The following is a 21,885-nucleotide window of genomic DNA, read 5'->3' on the forward strand; positions in this document are numbered from 1 at the left end:
GGTTTTTCATGACGACAGATAAAAAACGACAGTGTTAACCCTTACGTTTCTTTTCATGACGACATATAAAAAATGACAGTGTTACCCCTTGTGGTTTTTTTCATGACGACCAAAGAAAAACAACAGTGTCACCCCCTATGTTTTATTTGATAAATACCGACAGTGTTACCACTTTTATTTATTTCATGACAGCCGATAAAAAACGACCGAGTTACCGCTCATGTTTTTTCCATGTTGACCAATAAATAACGACAGTAGCACGCCTGTCGACGATTTTGCGGGGATCCGGAAGACTCAACCGGACTTGAACCCCGGTCTCCAGGGGGTTAGCTCACAGCTCTCTCCACTTCCCACTGAAATTTGTAATGGATTTCGGTCTGAGGTTATATATGACAATATGCAATATACATGATAGCATTACGTTTAAAATTAAAGATATTGTGTTTTCCACAGAAATTGAGCCATGGTCTCCAGTGGGTTAGGCAGAGTGCACTCCACTGCAACACTGTGGCGATGACAATACATAATAGTGTCAACAGTGTCACCCCTTCATTTTTTTTTTCATGACGACCAATAAAAAACAACAGTGGTACCCCTTATGTTTCTTTTCATGACGACCAATAAAAAACAACAGTGTTACGGTAACACTGTTGTTTTTTATTGGTCGTCATGAAAAAAAACATAAGGGGTAACAGTGTTACCCCTTATGTTTTTTTTGTCATGAAAAAAAACATAAGGGGTAACAGTGTTACCCCTTATGGTTTTTTTATGACGACCAATAAAAAACAACAGTGTTACCCCTTATGTTTTTTTTCATGACGACCAATAAAAAACAACAGTGTTACCCCTTATGTTTTTTTTCATGACGACCAATAAAAAACAACAGTGTTACCCCTCATGTTTTTTTTCATGACGACCAATAAAAAACAACAGTGTTACCCCTAATGTTTATTTTCATGACGACCAAAAAAAAACAACAGTGTTACCCCTTATGTTTTTTTTCATGACGACCAATAAAAAACAACAGTGTTACCCCTTATGTTTTTTTTCATGACGACCAATAAAAAACAACAGTGTTACCCCTTATGTTTATTTTCATGACGACCAATAATCTTACAGTGTTACCCCTCATGTTTTTTCCATGTTGACCAATAAATAACAACAGTGGCACCCTTGTCAACGTTTTTGCGGGGATCCGAACATGAGCTTTTTAGAGTGTTAACCTCCAAACTTAAAAATGCACCATCAAGACACCGGATAAAGTCATCACAAAGGTTATACTTGACTTTATAATTCACATGAAATAGAGACACCAGCCTTCCAACAGACGACATCAGGCGGACTTGAACCCCGGTCACCAGTGGGTTAGGCAGAGTGCACTCCACTGCACCACTGAGGCGATAGCAATACACAAAAATCAATCATCAATAAAGAGGATATACATGGCATTAAAATGTATGTGTGTATTTCTATTATTTCCCTTATGGGTTTTTTAATGACGACCAATAAAAAACGACAATGTTACCCCTTATATTTTATTTGACAAAGGCAACAGTGTTACCCTTTATGTTTTTTTTCATGACGACCAATAAAGAACAACAGTGTTACCCCTTATGTTTTTTTTCATGACGACCAATAAAAAACAACAGTGTTACCCCTTATGTTTTTTTTCATGACGACCAATAAAAAACAACAGTGTTACCCCTTATGTTTATTTTCATGACGACCAATAAAAAACAACAGTGTTACCCCTTATGTTTTTTTTCATGACGACCAATAAAAAACAACAGTGTTACCCCTTATGTTTTTTTTCATGACGACCAATAAAAAACAACAGTGTTACCCTTTATGTTTTTTTTCATGACGACCAATAAAGAACAACAGTGTTACCCCTTATGTTTTTTTTCATGACGACCAATAAAGAACAACAGTGTTACCCCTTATGTTTTTTTTCATGACGACCAATAAAAAACAACAGTGTTACCCCTTATGTTTTTTTTCATGACGAACAATAAAAAACAACAGTGTTACCCCTTATGTTTATTTTCATGACGACCAATAAAAAACAACAGTGTTACCCCTTATGTTTTTTTTCATGACGACCAATAAAGAACAACAGTGTTACCCCTTATGTTTTTTTTCATGACGACCAATAAAAAACTACAGTGTTACCCCTTATGTTTTTTTTCATGACGAACAATAAAAAACAACAGTGTTACCCCTTATGTTTATTTTCATGACGACCAATAAAAAACAACAGTGTTACCCCTTATGTTTTTTTTCATGACGACCAATAAAAAACAACAGTGTTACCCCTTATGTTTTTTTTTATGACGAACAATAAAAAACAACAGTGTTACCCCTTATGTTTTTTTTCATGACGACCAACAAAAAACAACAGTGTTACCCTTTATGTTTTTTTTCATGACGACCAATAAAGAACAACAGTGTCACCCCTTATGTTTTTTTTCATGACGACCAATAAAGAACAACAGTGTTACCCCTTATGTTTATTTTCATGACGACCAAAAAACAACAACAGTGTTTCCCCTTATGTTTTTTTTCATGACGACCAATAAAAAACAACAGTGTTACCCCTTATGTTTTTTTTCATGACGACCAATAAAAAACAACAGTGTTACCCCTTATGTTTATTTTCATGACGACCAATAATCTTACAGTGTTACCCCTCATGTTTTTTCCATGTTGACCAATAAATAACAACAGGGCATCTGGTAAGGATGCCCACTGGGCGCCTTCCTTGGGAGGTGTTTCAGGCACGTCCAGTGGGGAGGAGACCTCGGGGAAGACCCAGGACTAGGTGGAGAGATTATATCTCAACACTGGCCTGGGAACGCCTCGGGATCCCCCCGTCAGAGCTGGTCAATGTGGCCCGGGAAAGGGAAGTCTGGGGCCCCCTGCTTGAGCTGCTCCCCCCGCGACCCGACCCCGGATAAGCGGATGACGATGAGGATGAGGAGGTGTATTTCTATTATTTCCCTTATGTTTTTTTTAATGACGACCAATAAAAAACGACAATGTTACCCCTTATATTTTATTTGACAAAGGCAACAGTGTTACCCTTTATGTTTTTTTTCATGACGACCAATAAAGAACAACAGTGTTACCCCTTATGTTTTTTTTCATGACGACCAATAAAAAACAACAGTGTTACGGTAACACTGTTGTTTTTTATTGGTCGTCATGAAAAAAAACATAAGGGGTAACACTGTTACCCCTTATGTTTTTTTTCATGACGACCAATAAAAAACAACAGTGTTACCCCTTATGTTTTTTTTCATGACGACCAATAAAAAACAACAGTGTTACCCCTTATGTTTTTTTTTATGACGAACAATAAAAAACAACAGTGTTACCCCTTATGTTTTTTTTCATGACGACCAATAAAAAACAACAGTGTTACCCCTTATGTTTTTTTTTATGACGAACAATAAAAAACAACAGTGTTACCCCTTATGTTTTTTTTCATGACGACCAACAAAAAACAACAGTGTTACCCTTTATGTTTTTTTTCATGACGACCAATAAAGAACAACAGTGTCACCCCTTATGTTTTTTTTCATGACGACCAATAAAGAACAACAGTGTTACCCCTTATGTTTATTTTCATGACGACCAAAAAACAACAACAGTGTTTCCCCTTATGTTTTTTTTCATGACGACCAATAAAAAACAACAGTGTTACCCCTTATGTTTTTTTTCATGACGACCAATAAAAAACAACAGTGTTACCCCTTATGTTTATTTTCATGACGACCAATAATCTTACAATGTTACCCCTCATGTTTTTTCCATGTTGACCAATAAATAACAACAGTGGCACCCTTGTCAACGTTTTTGCGGGGATCCGAACATGAGCTGTTTAGAGTGTTAACCTCCAAACTTAAAAATGCACCATCAAGACACCGGATAAAGTCATCACAAAGGTTATACTTCACTTTATAATTCACATGAACGACTTCAGGCGGACTTGAACCCCGGTCTCCAGTGGGTTAGGCAGAGTGCACTCCACTGCACCACTGAGGCGATGACAAAACACAAAAATCAATCATCAATAAAGAGGATATACATGACATTAAAATGTATGTGTGTATTTCTATTATTTCCCTTATGTTTTTTTTAATGACGACCAATAAAAAACGACAATGTTACCCCTTATATTTTATTTGACAAAGGCAACAGTGTTACCCTTTATGTTTTTTTTCATGACGACCAATAAAGAACAACAGTGTTACCCCTTATGTTTTTTTTCATGACGACCAATAAAAAACAACAGTGTTACCCCTTATGTTTTTTTTCATGACGACCAATAAAAAACAACAGTGTTACCGCTTATGTTTATTTTCAAGACGACCAAAAAACAACAACAGTGTTACCCCTTATGTTTTTTTTCATGACGACCAATAAAAAACAACAGTGTTACCCCTTATGTTTTTTTTCATGACGACCAATAAAAAAAAACAGTGTTACCCCTTATGTTTTTTTTCATGACGACCAATAAAAAACAACAGTGTTACCCCTTATGTTTTTTTTCTTGAAAACCAATAAAAAACAACAGTGTTACCCCTTATGTTTTTTTTCATGACGACCAAAGAAAAACGACAGTGTCACCCCTCATGTTTCATTTGATAAAAACGACAGTGTTACCCCCTATGTTTTAATTGATAAATATCGACAGTGTTACCCCTTATGTTTTTTTTCATGACGACCAATAAAAAACAACAGTGTAACCCAGGGACGCGGGAAGTGGGGGTGCTTAGGGTGAGAACGTTTTCTGAATAAATCAATACTTTCTTTTTTTTTGTATAATTTTATCATACAACACAATTTTCCATTAAATTATTGACATCCACCCTTTTTTTTATATTTATCATATTATCATTTCATTTTATTTAGAACATTGTCTGTGTAGGCTGACGTAGGCTATGACGCACAACGCAGAACTGTCCATAGCTGAATATGGTACTATGCTGATTTTACGTAAGCATGTTGGTGTTCAACATCTGTCGTACATTCTAAAACTGCATTCCAAAACTGGTGTCAAATGTTGCTGCCATATTAATAGACACGTTGAATGTTATCGTTTTGATTCTGGAATCCCGCACGTAAACTGGTTGGCAAAAAAAGATGGATATAAAAAAGAAAAAAATGGATGGTGCGCAGAATTTATTATGACGTCTTTATATAGACTCTCTCTCAGCACTTCCCCCTCGGACTGACTTCCCGCGTCCCTGCTGCCAAGTCGCACGCTCTCCGTCATCTGAATTTGGCCTTTGCAATCAAAAATGTGTGTAAGTCAACACTTAATGTTCGATAATCTATACAATAAGTTAGGACTCCTATTTGTATTTCCTGATGTAATAGAAAATCGTATTATGATTGTTTCATTTATTATGATAAATTAAACTATTATTGCCCTGCTTTTAACTTAATTCCAACTATAATTATTTATTTCTGTCAATTTCTGTCAAACTACAAAAACCTTTTTTTATAAGAGATTATGTTTGTAGAATAATGTTTTAATCTTATTGTTCAGGGGTTCACAAGCTTTTTGTTTTAATAATAATAATAATAATAATAATAAATGAAATTTATATAGCGCTTAATATGGTACTCTAAGACGCTTTACATATTGGCCTATCAAAACTATGTAAGACAGACTAGGAATAAAAACAGAGGTTAAACATGAAGAATAAGGTGGGAGTTAGGTGGGGAAGGCTAGTGTGAAAAGGTATGTTTTGAGGGCAGATTTGAAAGAAGAGAGGGTTGGAGAGACTTTGATGTGGGAGGGGAGTGAATTCCAAAGGGTGGGGGCAGCAACTGAGAAGGCCCGATCACCCCAAGTCCGTCGCTCAGTCCGTGGAACTTGTAGCAGGTTGGCAGAATTGGACCTGAGAATCGGGAGGGGGCGTGGTGATGGAGGAGGTCGGCAAGGTAGGGGGGGGCTAGGCTGTTGAGGGCCTTGTAGGTGATGAATAAGATTTTGTAGTTGATTCTGTGTTTAATTGGAAGCCAATGTAGTTCACGGAGGACAGGTGTGATGTGTTCTCTGGAGCGGGTACCAGTGAGGAGGCGTGCAGCTGAGTTCTGGACATATTGAAGTTTTTTGAGGACTTTGTTGGTGGTGCCGTAGAGAAGACCATTGCAGTAGTCAAGCCTGGATGAAATGAAAGCATGGATGAGTGTCGCAGCAGCGGTAGTTGACAGGTTGGGGCGGAGGCGGGCGATGTTTCGGAGGTGGAAAAAGGCAGTTTTGGTAATATGGTTAACATGGGGGAGGAAGGAGAGAGTGGACCCCACTTAACCTGGACCCCATTTTAAGGCAGGAACCAAGTCCCCCTCCTGGGACTGTGGACAATGTTCTGGGACCTTTCCCTGTCCGAGGTTTTCAGGAACCCAGCTCCTAGGGGCCCTGTCCTTGGAACAGTCCCTGTGTATCCCCCTAAAAAGACATATTGTTTAAAGTCAGAAATGCTCCTCGAACCCATCTGCATGTCAGGTTACCCCACATTGGGACCCCAAGATTGAGAAGGTTTATACAAAGCAATAATTAAGTGAAACTATTCAAATGGCATGAAGGCACACCTTTAGGCTGTCATGGTTGGTCAATAATGGTATTCAGCAGTCATCCTCCACCAACTCCCTGACCGGGAGGGATTTCTGCTGGAGAAACATGATTTGCTTCTTTATCACTCCAACATCTAAATCTAAACAAACTGGAACTCAGCTATGTTGCTGGAGGGAATGTGGAGGAATCATGTTGGATCATGCTCATGAATGCTGCTGTTGCCCCTCTAATCAGACTTTCTGGAAGGAAGGAGGAAGTGACAATAATTTAGATAACTCTGGGTTTCGGACTCCATTCCAGTGCACCATTCAGATCCCTTTCTCTTGGACATATACCTGACAGGCTAAGTTAAGATGATGCTTTCCTCCTAAAGATCTCGTTGGCAGCAAGCAAAAAGGCCATAACAAAATACTGGCTTCAGAAATAATGCCCTACTGCTGGCCTCTTTGTCAATTTTGTTAATAACCTCCATCTCTTAGAACAGACAACCCCCTCCATTCGGTTCCAAGAAGAGCTTGGAGAAAGACGGTGTGGAAAATGTAGTATTTATTTGGCCAATGTGACAGACGTTTCATAAAATGATTAATCTTCATATCTTTCATATGTCCTAGTACGTTTCATATGTGACATTCATTTTTTTAAATTTCCTTCACATCCCATGACCTCATGTTTGTTTACCATTTGTATTTTTCCAGTTTTTAGGTTATTGCTTGGTTATGTCGTCCATGTTGAACATTTATCGATAAAGTAAAATAAATAAAAAGGTATTCAGGATAATCTGATTCCCTAAAAGCTTATCCAAAAAAAAAGGTGACTCCCAAATGTCATGCCGTCAGAAACCAAAGATAACTGATACAAGATACTGCCAGTCACGCACTGGAATATTCTGTCATGGAACAAACATGTAAGAGAACCAAAGTTGTTTTATAAAAAATAGTAAGTGGAAACTGATTATATTATTTTGAAATACCTTTGACACACTCATTACAATCTTTTGGTTAACCAATGACGGATCACCCATTACAAGGTTAGATATTGGAAGAAAATTACAAAGATTGATTTAGCTTCTTTATAAAAGTTTTTTTATTGAAATATTTACATGGCAGAGAATTGCAAAAGCAACACATACACAGTTCTCGTATGCCTTTTGGCAAGACATTTTCAAACATATTCTCCACAATCTGATATGATCACTTTCTGTTTTGGCTTGCCATCTTTTGTTCCTTGTGCCTGTGAGAGAGAAAAATACAGGTCACCAATTGTATTCCTTTACTTTTATAAAAAGTGTAAAGCCAAGGCCACTGTTTTTCATAGAAAGCTCAAGCCAAGAAACAAAACATTACGTACAATTGAAAGAAGCGTATAACAAGACCAGCCTTTTATTCTAGAAATGTGCATTTGGACATCATTTCAACCATTACTTCCTTAAAAACTAGATTCATAATATAAGCATTTTATTTTTATCACAACAACTTCAGTAGCAACAATATCACTTGTTCATAACATGAACAAATGACTATTGTAGGTTTCGGTGCACTGCAACAGCAGCCTACAGGTAAGGTGCATCCTCAGTGAAGGCCTTTACCTCCATGGCGTGGATCACATCCATGCCCTCCACAAGGTCTCCAAACACCACGTGCTTGCCGTCCAGCCAGTCAGTCTTGTCTGTTGTGATGAAGAACTGGGAGCCGTTGGAGTTTGGGCCCGAGTTAGCCATGGACAGTTGACCTTGATGCAGCAGAGAGAAGCACGGTCAAGATATACGCATGCCAAAATATGCTAGCCTCCATATCTGCCCCTGCACTCTACATGACCCATGGAGGAACCCGCATGATCGCTGGGGAGGAAACTACCCTGGTCTTTTTGACCACTTTCTAATGTCTAATTGGGTACATGAAAGTACCAACCCTCCTCATGAACACGTGACTACACAGGGAATATCAACTTGTGTCGCATTGTCAGTTCTTATTAATACAGCCAGAGTACAGCCATGTTTGGAATGCTTTGCTCAAAACAATGGACGAAAAAAATCAAGGAAGTATTGAATAAAAACAACTATTTACAAATGACTGATTCGACATCAGAAAGTGGTTCAAAGGACCTGTGTTTTTTCATCTCAATAATCTGCGGTGGTGACAGCATGTGATCCCCAGAGTTACAGGGGTGCATTTGGAGAGCAGGCCGAAATATTGAGCTACAAATATGCATGTCATGTACCGACATGATGATGTTTGAAGACCCAAAAGGGGCACGTTCCATTGAGGAGCAATGTTGACACATGACAATTATCTCACTGTATTTGATAGGTAAGAACCTATTGCTTATTGTACTTATTGTTCTGCACCAAAAATGTAACAGGGAACCGGGCCATAAGTACCTTCATATTTCGTTCAATGCATGTAATAGACTATCGCTAAGGCATTAATAAGGTAAACAGACTCAAACAAGAAAAAAGCCAACATCCAAATGGAGGCCATACTCTTCCCAAGCTATCCACCATCGCTGAAGAAAAAAGCCTCACCTGCGGCGGTGTGTTTGAGGACAAAGTTCTCGTCGTCAAACTTGCGGCCGTAGATGGACTTGCCGCCGGTGCCGTTGTGGTTGGTGAAGTCTCCTCCCTGGCACATGAACTGGGGGATGACGCGGTGGAAGCAGCTCCCCTTGAAGCCGAAGCCCTTTTCATGCGTGCACAAGCAGCGGAAGTTCTCTACACAAGGGCGACGGGAAAAAAACGGTTGAAAAACACTGGAAAACGCTTGTTTCATCAAAGACACTCAGATTCATTTATAGAAAGCAATCTATCAATTTATATATTGCCTATTTGTATATCAATATTCATTATAGAAGACTTGGGGTTAAACAAGGTAATGGTATGTTATTCCAGTGAAATCATGAGGTCATTGGCATTGAATGGAGGAAGTGGTGTGGACACCTGCTGTCATTGGAACGATGTCGGCCCGCAGGAGGAAGCGAAGCCTGCCCGCGGGTTTGTTTCCAATCTTTATGTCCATGTAGACCTGGGGATTTACCCGGCCCTTTTTGGCTGGTGGTTCACCCTATTAATAAAAAAAATGAATAATAAATAAATATCATTTTCCATTTCCCTCTATGAGGAGATGTCACGCACATCTAGCAAAACAATTGATTCCCCGGTGATGGATCATTAGGATTAGCATCCATTTATATTGATCCAGCCCATGAGAAGCCTCACCTCCTGGGTGTCAGTAGCGGCCGTGGGCCCCGCTGACTCCTCCACCTCACCCTCCTCTGCAGTCTTCCCAGAGAACTTCTTCAGCCAGTCGTCATCCGACCACACTGCGGTGGACACAAGGAGTTAGTAAGACGAGGACTTGGGCTCTGATAGTCCCCTGGTGTTCGGTTTTATAGCATGATTTACCTGGTCGAGACGAGCCCTCTTTGATCCTCATAGGTTTGGCAATGTTCACTCTGATCGTTCGCCCGAAGAGCTCCGATTCATTCTGTGGAAAAGAAAAGGGATGTTAAGAAAACTTTTACTGGAAAGCCAAAGCTGGTGTCACAAAAATATGCATATATACAGGGCTTGAAATTTAACTTTTAATTTTCATTGTAGTTAGAATATGACACCATCAAATACATTAAATCGTTTAAAACAAGGCCGCAGATTCATTCAGACAAATAAATATGCGACAAATTTTAAGGAATTGAAAGAAGTATAAATTCATGTGTTTAACTATAAACAATAAGAAACAAGAAAAGAGGGAGTAGTCATGCAGAGTAGTATCATTTCAACTGGGATGATGAAAAATGTGGTCTACAAGACTGATATGGCTACTGCCAACCATCCGTCAGATCCGTATTCATATAAGGGTAATCAAACCAGGTTTAAATTATGTATTTAACTCACCATGTTATCAATTGCCGCTGCAGCATCCTTAGAAAGTACAAAAGAAAGTAGGCAAGTTTGATAGCAATCGTGATCCACTAGATGGCAACAGCACAACACAAATGGACTCACTAGCCAGCACATACCTCTGCCAATTCAAACTCAATAAATGCGAAACCTCGGTGCTTTTCTGTAAATGAGAAGGAAAACAAGCAATATTATCAAGCCATTCTTATATCTACATCTCCTGTCTGATGGAAACATTTGTGATTCGTTTTCATCCTTACCCGTTTCATAGTCTAACGGTATCTGGATGTCTGTGATATCACCAAATGGAATAAAGGCTGCATGCATCACCTTCTCATCCACCTCTTCTGCTAGACCACCTGTCAGAAACAACAAAGGTTGAGGAAAAGCGGCAGGCAAATATACTGAACGACTGCCTTGGAAGAAATTCATTGAGTAGTGATGATCGGTGAAGTTGTAGCAGCCAACTCTTTGATTGCATAGCATATGTTGCACAATAGAAGCAGTATTAGCTAATGTGGTCTCCGTCGTCACCGATTATAAATCACATTTAACCGAACACCATTAACTACGTGGCATTAAAAAGTTCTTGTCTTGAGTTCTTGTTTTGGGGCTGAACAACTTTACGCAGGATGTAGTTTACATCTTTTACAAATGCGTATTTAACTCGTTGATAACCTACAGATAAACATATAACCTACACATGTCTAGGGTCAAGTAGTTTTTCTTTCTTGATAAAATCCTTATGGATATTTACAACCGTAAAACATGAATCAATGAAATACTATTGTTAACTCACCAACATAAAGCACTCGTTTGGTCGACGCCATGTTGGATTTGAACTTTCAACTATAACCCCATAGCCTCTTCTCATTGGAGGATGGTATTCAAAGCCCGCCTATGACGTTTACATCGAGCTGTAGCGCCATCTACCCCCAGTACGGATATAACAGGGATAGTGATAGATACTTTTTTTTTTTTAAATGTAAAGCATCAAATGCTTCCATTCCCATTAAAAAGCACTGTTTGTTTTTACACAAATGTTAACACAACTACTAATTCAAACTTTTTTTGAGTTTACTTTTATTGAGCCAGTATCTGCATCAGTAACTCTGCTGCAAGGCTACTCACCCGCACCAGGCCCTGGGATCAAATCACTCCCATCCTTTAACAGTTGCATTGGCTCCCTGTCCACTACCGCATTCAATACAAAATCATTCTATCAAACCTACTTACCCCTTAACAGCAAACCCACACCCTTCGTTTCTCAGCTGTCTGTCTTTTTGCAGTCCTCTCATCCCGGCTTCGCTCCATGGGTGACAGGGCTTTCAGTTTGGCAATCCCCAAACTCTGGAATGCCCTGCCGCTTGTGATGCGCCAAAGAACAACAACATCCACTTTTAAAACTTTAAGTTAAAAACACACCTTTTTAGTTCAGCTTTCCTTTTCACCCTCTGATTCTACTTGCCCCACCTCTTTTTATATCCCCCTGTTTTACTTGTTTTCATCTCTACATCTTGTTTGCACTCTATGCCAAATGTCATGACTGTACCCCCACTGAGTGTACCTATGTGTATTTACCCACTGCATTTATGCCTTTTAATGTACCCAGCCCGTGTCCATGTCTGTCCTATTCACTTTTTTGTCCCTGTCTGAGTGTACTATGTCCATATTGTCAGTTTTATCTGATCATGTGTATGACTGCTGTTGACTATGTATGTACTTTGAGTATATGCATTTTTTTTGTACAGTGTCCTTGGGTGCCTTGAAAGGTGCTTTTAAAATAAAATGTAGTGTTATTAGTAGTAGTTTGTAGGTCAATTCTATATCCATGAACCAATAAGCCTATCTGAAATTGGTTTTTGAGTAAATGATAGTATTATAGTATAGTAGATCAAAGAAAGTCTTACACAACATTGGAAAGTTGCAATATTAGTTTTTTATTGAGAAGTACACATCATTGGTAAATTTGCTATATTATTTTTCTGATAACACTTCACACCCCTGATAACATGTTGGGATGAGGACGTCCCTTTAATTAAATTAAACCAAGTCAATCATAAAACTTTCAACCAAAGAAGTAGAGCAATGTCTATTCTGTTTATAGAAAAAAGTCTGTCCTTGGCCGTGACTTTAAGGGCCTTGAATCAAAAGAACAGGCTGTTATTTGCATAAATGCTTTTGGTACACAGTTTGGCATAATTATTACAGTGCAATGAAAAGTATTTCGTTTTTTTAATTCTTGATTCTTCCATTATCCTTTGTCTGAAGTATTCCCACTGGCAGACTAGATCCAGTGTAGAACATGGTCTGTGCTCTGAAAAACACAAATATGAAAGACATAATGTGATCGAAAGCATATCTCATACAACTCAAGAGTGAAACTACCCCATTTGACATCAACTGGTGGATAGCACGGATGCATGCTGTAAATCAACACGCTCCTACCATTGCAACAAAGCGCTGTGTCTTTAGGAGGAGGCAGCAGGTGCAGTGGAAGTGAGGCCCCCGACTCTCTGTGTGGCATCTTTCTTGGCCTGATGCGCCTGAAGGACAGCGACAGCCTCGTCCACCTGGAACAACACAGACACCAGTATTCACTCACACAGTAACTCATGACGCACGCATTGGCAGATACAATGCAAGAAGTGGATCATACTAAGTCCAATAAATACAAGGAAGACATTATTTATTTTATCTTATTTTAAACATGGTTAGTACCATTGAGATTAATTGTCTATTTTTCAGGGGACACCTCACCAAGATTACAAACAACAATCGACAACAAAAACAGGATATTAAAGATTTCAGCTTCCATACGCTTTGGTCCGATGGCGCTGTCTATCATTGCATGAAAGAAGAATGAGGTCATGAGGAACGCGGGTAACTTACCTTAGAGCGCAGCGACTCCTGGGACTCCAGCATGTGCAGCAGCTCTGAGTTGTCGATCTCCAGCAGCATGCCGGTGATCTTCCCTGCCAGGCTGGCATGCATGGACTGAATGAGAGGGAAGAGACGCTCCCCTGGAGAGAAAGACAGGGAAAAAGGGTTACAAAATGCATCGACTTTTCAACACCCATTGCCATCGCAATTGCTGTCGGTTTGGTCTAAACGTTGCGTGGATCTTTTTGCACTTGGATCCCAGTCGTGTCACTTTCAGTGTACAGTATATATAGTCGTGGTTACCCAGCATCTGCTTCTGCTCCTGGGGAGGAGCGGCCGCCAGCATGGAGGATGTCAGGGGTTCCTGTCCCTGCACATGCACTGCTGGCTGAGCCTGGAGGAGGGCGCAAGAGGAACCACATTACATGACAAAAAAACAAAAACACAAATCAACACACTAAGGTTACAGAAGCGGCGTGACGTGGGCTGTGACGCGACCGTAGACGCTACCTGCTGTAAGGCGATTGGCTGCACGCCCTGGGGGTTGGGGTTCCGCACCCCGGAGGCGTACTTGTAGGGTGGCATGGCCCGGGGAGCTGCGACCCCCATGGAGGGACGGGGACCCATGGGCTGGGCGCCACCTGGAGGTACGGATAAGGAGGTCAGCCTTAGGATCGGCCGCTGACAAGAGACTGGAGTATTGTATCAACTTGAGGACCTGCTATTGATAGGAGATTATGGATCCATTCATTATGGATCTACTACAGTGGATCTACTCATAAGACAGGTCATGCGGATGTGTCTTGTGTGAGGCTACCTCGCGGTGCGTTAGAATTGGGGGACATGTGTCTCATGTTGCCGCGGGGTCCCGGCTGCCGCAGGGAGCCCGGCATTCCCTGGAAGCCCCCTGTAGGAGGGGCAGAGGAGAAGGTCTACAAGGGCCTTCCATCGGCTGATAGGCCATGCTGATAGGCTAGCTAGGTGTACGACTGCCAGCGGGCGACGTGCTCACCTTGACCCCGTCCACCTTGCTGTTGCCAACGTGGGTTGGGTCTCATCTGGGCCATCTGATTGGGTGCGTAGTAAGTGGTCCTGTTCTGCGCCTGCTGCACACACAAAGCAATTCCAGTCAAGCTTTGAATAGCACTGCTTAGTGTTTTACAAGTCATATCCATTATCTTCATAGGCCTTTCGTTTCGGGGTCTGACATACCCCAACTTGGGGCACGGCGGGCATGAAGTAGCCACTGGCGGGCTGGAACTGGTTGATGATGGCGTTGGCGGGCAGGGCCCTCATGCCGGCGATGCGCTGCATGTACTGGTTGGTGAGGTGGGCCTTGCGCTCCTCTTTGCGCTGGGCCAGGGCCACGTAGAGGGGCTTGGAGCCCACGATGCGGCCGTTCATCTCGGTCACGGCCTTGGTGGCCTCCTCCGGGGAGGAGAAGCAGACGAAGCCGAACCCCTTGGAGCGGCCCTCCTCCAGCATGACCTGAAGCACCAGGACGCGTCACGCCTCAGACCGGATCACACAGGATGCTACATGTAAAGAGTGTGCTTCTCAACACTGCTGCGGGTCAATGTCGGGGATTACCTTGAACACAACATGCTGTTGGGTGTCGTCTTACCTTCGCACTGGTGATGGATCCGAATGGAGAGAACTCCTTGCGCAGTTTCTCGTCATCGATGGTGTCATCAAGGTTCTTGATGTACAGGTTAACACCCTGGAAGAAGAAGTAGAACAAGCAAGCCAAGGCGTCTTAAATTCATTCAAAACTAATTTTGTTATGTAATATTGTTTTCATATATCTAGCAGCTAACTGAACATTTAACCAAAATAGAGCCATCAATGAACAGCACCACTCTCGGCTGACCTGGTAGCGACTGATGCGTTCCTGTTTTAGCATCTCAAACCGCCTCTTTAGCTCAGCCTGGCGCTCCATCTTCTTCTGAGCGCGACCCACAAACACAGTCTTGCCCTGGACCTCTGTGCCATTCATTTCTTCCACCGCCTTTTAACACACACACCCATGACCACACCACACACACACACACACACACACACACACACACACACACACACACACACACACACACACACACACACACACACACACACACACACACACACACACACACACACACACAACATTTAGATCTTCAAGATGTGACGAAATTATAAAAATAATAAAGTAAGACTCAAGCATGCTACCAAGTGGTATTGTCATCACACATACCCTGTTGGCGTCCTCATGTTTCTCATAACTAACAAATCCAAAGCCTCTGGATTTGCCGGAGGGGTCTGTCATTACCTTCACACTGAGCGTTCTACCTGCAAGTCACACAAGAGGCTGCTTTATAGCCAACAATCACCACTGTACTGAGGATTTCGTAAGGAATTTGGTTGATGCAAATATATATTGCCCTTATTTTGAAAAGATCTTTCCAAATATAAGCAAGAGAAAGTCGTTTTTTCAAAATAAAAGAAGTACATATTTGTATTAATACACTATGTAAGAAAGATTAAGGTTTGGGGATTACCGTGTTGGTCGAAGAGCACCTTCAGCTGGTCGTCAGTCATATCGTCACTAAAGTTCTTGATGTAGACATTGGTGAACTCCTTGGCTTTGGCCCCCAGTTCAGCCTCCCGCTCCTTGCGAGACTTGAAACGACCTACGAACCTGAGAGACAGAGAGCAAGAGAGAGCGAGACAGAGAGAGAGAGAGAGAGAGAGCGATAGCAGAAACATTTGTAAAATGGTCCGAAAAGAGAAGGGAAAACCAAGGGCCAATCGTTTATTCTTCCCAGTCTAATATACTGCGGTTCCCCAAGCCTCCAGGTAGGATCCTCACCACACTGAGATAGAGGGAGACCTGACCACACAAGAGGAGCACGGAGGAGAAGTTACACTTCATGACCAAACGAATAAAAACCAGAAAACACAAAAGACAATAAACAATACACATTTTGACGGCCACACTGCAATATGGGACATTGCCAGTCTGGGATTATCAATAAAAAACCAAAACACTCACTGTTAATATCACTGGAGCAGGCAAACAATTAGACGGGTCACACAAAACCAACACAGACAACACATTTGGAACATCCATCGTAGTCCGTTTCCCTGAGACTGTGGCGGCAGGGTTCGGATGGAGAGAGGTGGAGGGAGAGAGGCTTGCAGGCAGAGGCAAGCTGTGGAGGACCAAAATGATAGGTATATACCTGGCTAGGACCACCTTGCCCAATCCGCCTTCCAGTATTGCATTCCTGCACACGATCCATCACTAAAACACACAAGCGTCATTACACACGTACACACCCGACGACGGTTACACTCCAAGACAGGTTGGCAAGCGGGGAACACGTTTGGCGCAGGGAGAGTACACTCTTTTGTTGGTTGTGTTAGTAAGGAGAGGACTCTTCACACTGTAAGAAATATGCTTCTTAGTGATGTTATTCACGCAAAAGGAAACAAGCAACAATGCGGTGCAACACGATGCAAAAGGGACAAGGCTTCTTAAAGCACTTAAAAACTCGACAGAGAACGAACAAGCTACATAGAGACGGAGACGGTGAAACCTTAACCCGACACTGCCAGCTGTTATAAACACAGCGGCCATCTCATTTGCATAACAAATATTGCCATACTCAAATCATGTCCTGAAATTGTAGTCTCTTCTTCTCCCACTGCATACAGAGGTGCTCATTTTTTCTTTCAGTGGCCAGGTTTAAAGTTAACATAAATCCCTTCAGGATCCAAAGAGTGAAACTACTGCCAGCAGCAAAGAAGGACTGTACAACCTTCATAAACCCCCCCCCCCCCGGCTTTGAGACGCTGAGACACTCACACCTTGCGGTCATTGAGCAGCATCCCGTTCATCTTCTCAATGGCACGGTCGGCCGCATCTTGGGTCTCAAAGTGCACAAAGGCGTATCCCTTGGAGCCGTTCTCATCGCACACCACCTGGGAGACAGAGGGCATGGAGACGATTAGGGCCACCTTCATCATGCACCACCTGGAAATTAAAACAATGCCGTGGAAGCCCCCTCCCCTTCTGGTTATGTTATTATGTGTTTTTTATAAGCAGATTCTTGGTCAAAAGTAGCATGTTAAAAGCAAATATCCTTCTCTGTGCCTTCCATTTTGAATCCTAGAAGTATATCAAAAAGTGTATATTAAAGCTATCCAATAGCTTCAGAGACACTTTGTCTACCATGTGTTCAAAATGTCATAGTGTTGCATGACGTGGAATTCAAAATAATTAAAGACAAATATTTCAGAAATGACACCTTTTTCAGAAGCAAGCACACATGGGAGAGGTCACCGAGGCCTAAATACACTCTACTTAGTAAACAGAAACATTTAAACGCAATAATCCTGAAAGGGCACAGTGAAAGCAACTCCAGTTCCTACCTTGCATGAGAGGATGTTGCCGAAGGCCGAGAAGGTGTCGTAGAGGGCCTTGTTGTCGATCGACTTGTCCAGGTTCTTGATGAACACGTTGCCCACGCCGGATTTCCTGAGCGAGGGGTCTCTTTGGGACCACATAATTCTGATGGGCTTCCCCTTCACCACGTCAAAGTTCATGGTGTCCAAGGCTCTCTCCGCTGTTGGTGGTGGGAGGGGGGTGGGCAGAGAAGGGGTCAAAGAGGTCAATGTAAGGGCGATGAGCGGGAGCATGTGCACTTCAACAACAACACCTCACTTGCCGTTGTTGTTTTATGAACTTGTTTGTTCATTCTATACTTTGTCTCCACAGTTTACAGAATGGGAGCTCAGAGGTTCGGAAGCTCTTACGTGTCTTTACGTAAACCTTCCCTTCTTCCGAAATAAGAGTGTTCAGGAAACATTCGTAGGCTATGACATAAAACTGGAAAAACAGATTGGAGTAGATTGTGTGAGACTAGACTTCGCAACAACAAAGTATGGATGCCCGCAGGGACCTCTTTGCGTTCGTTGCTGAATCAGATGAATCAGTTATTAGAACTGCTTGCGATGGTTGAACATGAGGGAGAATTGATCAGGTGATGTTTATAATTGTAAGCCACAATGTATCGTAGTGCAAATGATAGAATGGGTGTTAGGTTCGCCTCTTAGTGCTTGCTGCAAGTTCACTTTAGTCCATCAATGAAATTGGCAGACATTGTTAACTTGTGACGTCAACTCGGAGGCTCAGGTTGCTCTACTCCCGCACAAAGTTCAGAGGGAAATCTCCGACTTAACAGAGTGTTTAAGGTGATTTCCTCCGAACTTAACGTCCCAACCTCCGAAATTCCCGGAAACTCTAGACTGTTTTGAAGGCACCATAAGTGAGTTCCCTCTACACAAATCCACAAAAAGAAGAAAAGAATGCACCACTGGGCAACACTCCAAGCGTTAATTACTGTTCTACCATTTCACCATAAGCACAACGTTGTGAGTGCATTCGACGACAGTTGCAGCTCTCGGTCTTTGGGAAGACACCATTATAAAGCCACGTGTGACATCGTAAAGAACATGTGGTCCTCAGAGCCATGAGGGACAGGTGGCATGAAGGTGGCAGCTGGTGTGGCCTAGCTGTGAGCACATGGGCCTCTCACTCACACATGGGGGTTGAAGTGCACACATGCTTCTGCCCTCACATGTCAAGAAGACCATTGACCACTTCTGACCAAAGATAATGTGTTTGAATGTAATATTTGTTCATAATATAAATGTTTGTGTTTGGTGCAATTATTTCGATTTTTGGACTACACTGTATATATTTTTTAGGAATGACTAACATTGTTAATTTTGTTAACATTGATAACAAAATTGTCAGAATCTTTTTACCTCTTTCTAAATCCTAACATTTTATTTTTCTATAGCCATGTCCCCAGGTTAGCTTTCAAAGCCATCAGAGCCCACATTCCTGGTAGCCTCCCTTTGTAGAGTCAACACACACACACACACACACACACACACACACACACACACACACACACACACACACACACACACACACACACACACACACACACACACACACACACACACACACACACACACACACACACACACACACACACACAGCTTTTCAGCAGAAATGTCTGGTAAACAAAACAGAGGTGCTGTGCGACTGCTGGCCTCAGCGGTTTTCCCTGCGATTGTACTTCACAACATATATGGCCACAGAAGGTGTGTGGTGTCGAACGTGTGGGACCGATTCCAGAAGGTTCCCTGCCTGGTGCTTGATTTTCTACATGTTATAAAGCACAGGAATAAAGATAAATGTCACAGGATCAACAAAGTCTATAACAAAAAATATTCAGTGCTAACTGTAGACTGGACAAGAGTTAATCATTCTGTGCCTACAGTTTGCCATGTGGTCTCTTTCATCTTCTGGGTTTTTAAGACTAAAGAGCCATGAAGCCATTATGGCCAGGCAAATGTAAGGGGGTCTAAACAAGGTTCTAAATTTAGAGTGGGGCCCTGGGAGCTATTTGGCCTGGCGTGTTACTTGAAACATTCTCTACCATGGACATGGACAAAACACATTCAACCAGGATAGAAAAGGTTTACACACACCGGTGTCACATCTTAGTTACCATAAATATTCCAATCATAATGATGTGACTTATACCTTATAAGCCTGAACTATATGCCTTAAATGACCTTAATATTCATAGCTAAGAGTGTTCAAATACTAAGAAATACTTACTCTCCTACCTCGAACTAGAAAAAGCCCACTGTTTGAGCATGGAGGCCTAGTGACAGGTGTACACAATGTGTATGATGGGATAAAGTGTCTTAAAGTCTTTCCTTGTCCAAATAGCAGGCTTGTTCCTTTGCAGACAATCTACTCACAAACCCAACCTCCAGTTCTCTATGCTTTAACATTATTCCAAGGGGACATGACTTTGAGAAAAAAGAAAAAAAAAGCCTTTCCAAGTTATTGTTATAACAATACAACTGAATCCTCAACAATTGAAAGGGGTCAATCTAGTATGTACCAATAGGCCTGCCTTTGTTGAAAATTATGAATTCGAACATAAGCTAGATGTATTTAAGAACAAAGGGAGATAGTTATTTGATATTCTAGGCCTATGGTGGCAGATGTCAGCCTTATCTCACTGTAACGACATTCAGTGTTGTTGTTCGCCACCGGTAGTCTTTTCAGTGAGTAGGCTATAGAAACCGGAGCATCAGGGAATAATTTCAGTACTGAAATGTCCCTTAGTGGTCCTTTAAATAGGAGCAGAAATGGGTCATTTTTGTCTAGTGTGCGAATATCGAGAATGCCTACTTCCCTCACTGTAAATGATGGCCCTATAGTGGAATATAGCTCCTATAAAACGCACTGATTTAGGTTTCATAGAATAGGGACCGACCTAACGCAACTAAGAATGTCTGCTATTCTGCAATAACTGGTTCATTGCAATTATATGGGTCATACAAAGCCCTACTGTAAATGATAATATCAAGACATAACGCATGGCAAGAGCTTATAATGAAATCGTCGTGTGGCATTTTCTCCGGTACATGTATGCTGCTTTGAGTATGGAATATAAACTGCATGCAATTAGTTTCGTTTAGATTCGTTTGAAACCAAGCAGGACGGCCATGCCATGGCACGCGTGGAGGCGTTACTTACTGTAGCAGTTAATGCATTGATTTCAAATGTTTTCTTATTAAGCGTATATGCAATGAATACATTGGTTCCCCGATGCATTAGGCTACTTACCGTCAGCAGGTTGGGAGAAGTTCACGTAGGCATAACCCAGAGAACGTCTGGTGATCATATCCCGGCATACCCGAATCGAGAGCACCGGTCCAGCTGGGCTGAATTTCTCGTACAGCATAGCCTCCGTGATATCGGGGTGCAGATCGCCAACATAGAGAGAAGCCATTGGATAACTCCCGGTTGTCGCAGTGTTCATAACTTGAAGTTCACCAAGAATATGAACTCGATTTCTCCCACCAAGACCAGATGATGTATTCCGTGTCCAATGTTAAAAGTACCTAGGGTTCGCTAATGGGTGAAGAAGTTTCCTTGGCCGGACCTTCCTAACCCTAAACACTAAATTGAAGGAATGACACCCCAATAAGAGTTTCTGCCGGTTGACGCCAACTTCGGGTTAAGCCCGAGGACTCTTGTATTTTTTTTTCTTTTAAGTAAATATTTTTCGATTTTTTTTAAAGTCGTTTTTGTATTTAATTATGTCGCTAGTTTTTATAGAGATTTTGATTTTTTTTAATTTTTATATTTTTTAAGTTTTTTTTCAAGAACTGTGAGTTGACACCCACGCTCGTTTGTGGCCGGGGAAAGAGACTGCGGGACGAAAACATGTGCACTTTATAGTGGCGAGCGGTGGTACAGAGGAAGGGTCAAACTTGGGCTAGGGGAGGGGGAGGGAGAGGGGAGCGGGCAGCGTAAAAGGGAGAGCGCACACTGTCGTCGCAACCACACAGCCATGTTCCCTACAGCGACATCTGGGTGAGACTGCTACATGAGACTGTGGGCGTTTGAATAACAAATAGAAGTACAACTAAACTAACCAAA

At 41.8% G+C, this 21,885-nt stretch overlaps 2 protein-coding genes across 4 annotated transcripts; both read right to left on the reverse strand.

The window, feature by feature from the left end:
- Positions 1-7,633: 7,633 nt before the first annotated feature.
- Positions 7,634-11,380, reverse strand: ppie (peptidylprolyl isomerase E (cyclophilin E)). Of its 2 annotated transcripts, none has more exons than XM_056591170.1 (10): positions 11,281-11,380; positions 10,742-10,840; positions 10,601-10,644; positions 10,476-10,502; positions 9,987-10,068; positions 9,801-9,904; positions 9,522-9,645; positions 9,111-9,296; positions 8,175-8,317; positions 7,634-7,819 (listed from the first exon to the last, which is right to left on the reverse strand). In XM_056591170.1, exons 1-10 carry the CDS (start codon positions 11,309-11,311, stop codon positions 7,751-7,753), a joined length of 909 nt encoding a protein of 302 aa, XP_056447145.1. In that variant the 5' UTR covers positions 11,312-11,380; the 3' UTR covers positions 7,634-7,750. The 2 variants fall into 2 exon arrangements, with proteins under 2 accessions (XP_056447145.1, XP_056447146.1); XM_056591171.1 differs by having other exon boundaries at positions 11,183-11,291.
- Positions 11,381-12,374: 994 nt separating this feature from the next.
- pabpc4 (poly(A) binding protein, cytoplasmic 4 (inducible form)) lies at positions 12,375-21,653 on the reverse strand. Of its 2 annotated transcripts, none has more exons than XM_056591003.1 (15): positions 21,067-21,653; positions 17,778-17,971; positions 17,212-17,327; positions 15,902-16,041; positions 15,598-15,692; positions 15,235-15,372; positions 14,989-15,084; positions 14,577-14,852; positions 14,377-14,467; positions 14,182-14,271; positions 13,875-14,005; positions 13,668-13,758; positions 13,374-13,504; positions 12,930-13,054; positions 12,375-12,798 (listed from the first exon to the last, which is right to left on the reverse strand). In XM_056591003.1, the coding sequence occupies exons 1-14, from the start codon at positions 21,260-21,262 to the stop codon at positions 12,953-12,955; spliced, it is 1,887 nt and encodes a 628-aa protein (XP_056446978.1). In that variant the 5' UTR covers positions 21,263-21,653; the 3' UTR covers positions 12,375-12,798; positions 12,930-12,952. The 2 variants fall into 2 exon arrangements, with proteins under 2 accessions (XP_056446978.1, XP_056446977.1); XM_056591002.1 differs by having other exon boundaries at positions 14,377-14,470.
- Between the last annotated feature and the right edge of the window lie 232 nt (positions 21,654-21,885).

Source organism: Gadus chalcogrammus, chromosome 5 (assembly GCF_026213295.1).
Source record: "Gadus chalcogrammus isolate NIFS_2021 chromosome 5, NIFS_Gcha_1.0, whole genome shotgun sequence".
Taxonomy (NCBI): Eukaryota; Metazoa; Chordata; class Actinopteri; order Gadiformes; family Gadidae; genus Gadus; species Gadus chalcogrammus.

What these genes read in the sequence shown, in the direction of transcription:
- ppie (XM_056591170.1), bottom strand. Translation starts at nt 11,311, where the DNA reads ATGGCGTCGACCAAACGAGTGCTTTATGTTG. An exon ending in TTGAGTTTGAATTGGCAGAG is followed by an intron (nt 10,503 to 10,600) that starts GTATGTGCTGGC and finishes GTACTTTCTAAG; the next exon opens with GATGCTGCAGCGGCAATTGA. An exon ending in CCGCTACTGACACCCAGGAG is followed by an intron (nt 9,646 to 9,800) that starts GTGAGGCTTCTC and finishes TTTTATTAATAG; the next exon opens with GGTGAACCACCAGCCAAAAA.
- pabpc4 (XM_056591002.1), bottom strand. Translation starts at nt 21,262, where the DNA reads ATGAACACTGCGACAACCGGGAGTTATCCAATGGCTTCTCTCTATGTT. An exon ending in CTGCTCAATGACCGCAAGGT is followed by an intron (nt 16,042 to 17,211) that starts GTGAGTGTCTCA and finishes TCTGTCTCTCAG; the next exon opens with GTTCGTAGGTCGTTTCAAGT. An exon ending in AACGCATCAGTCGCTACCAG is followed by an intron (nt 15,085 to 15,234) that starts GTCAGCCGAGAG and finishes TTCTTCTTCCAG; the next exon opens with GGTGTTAACCTGTACATCAA.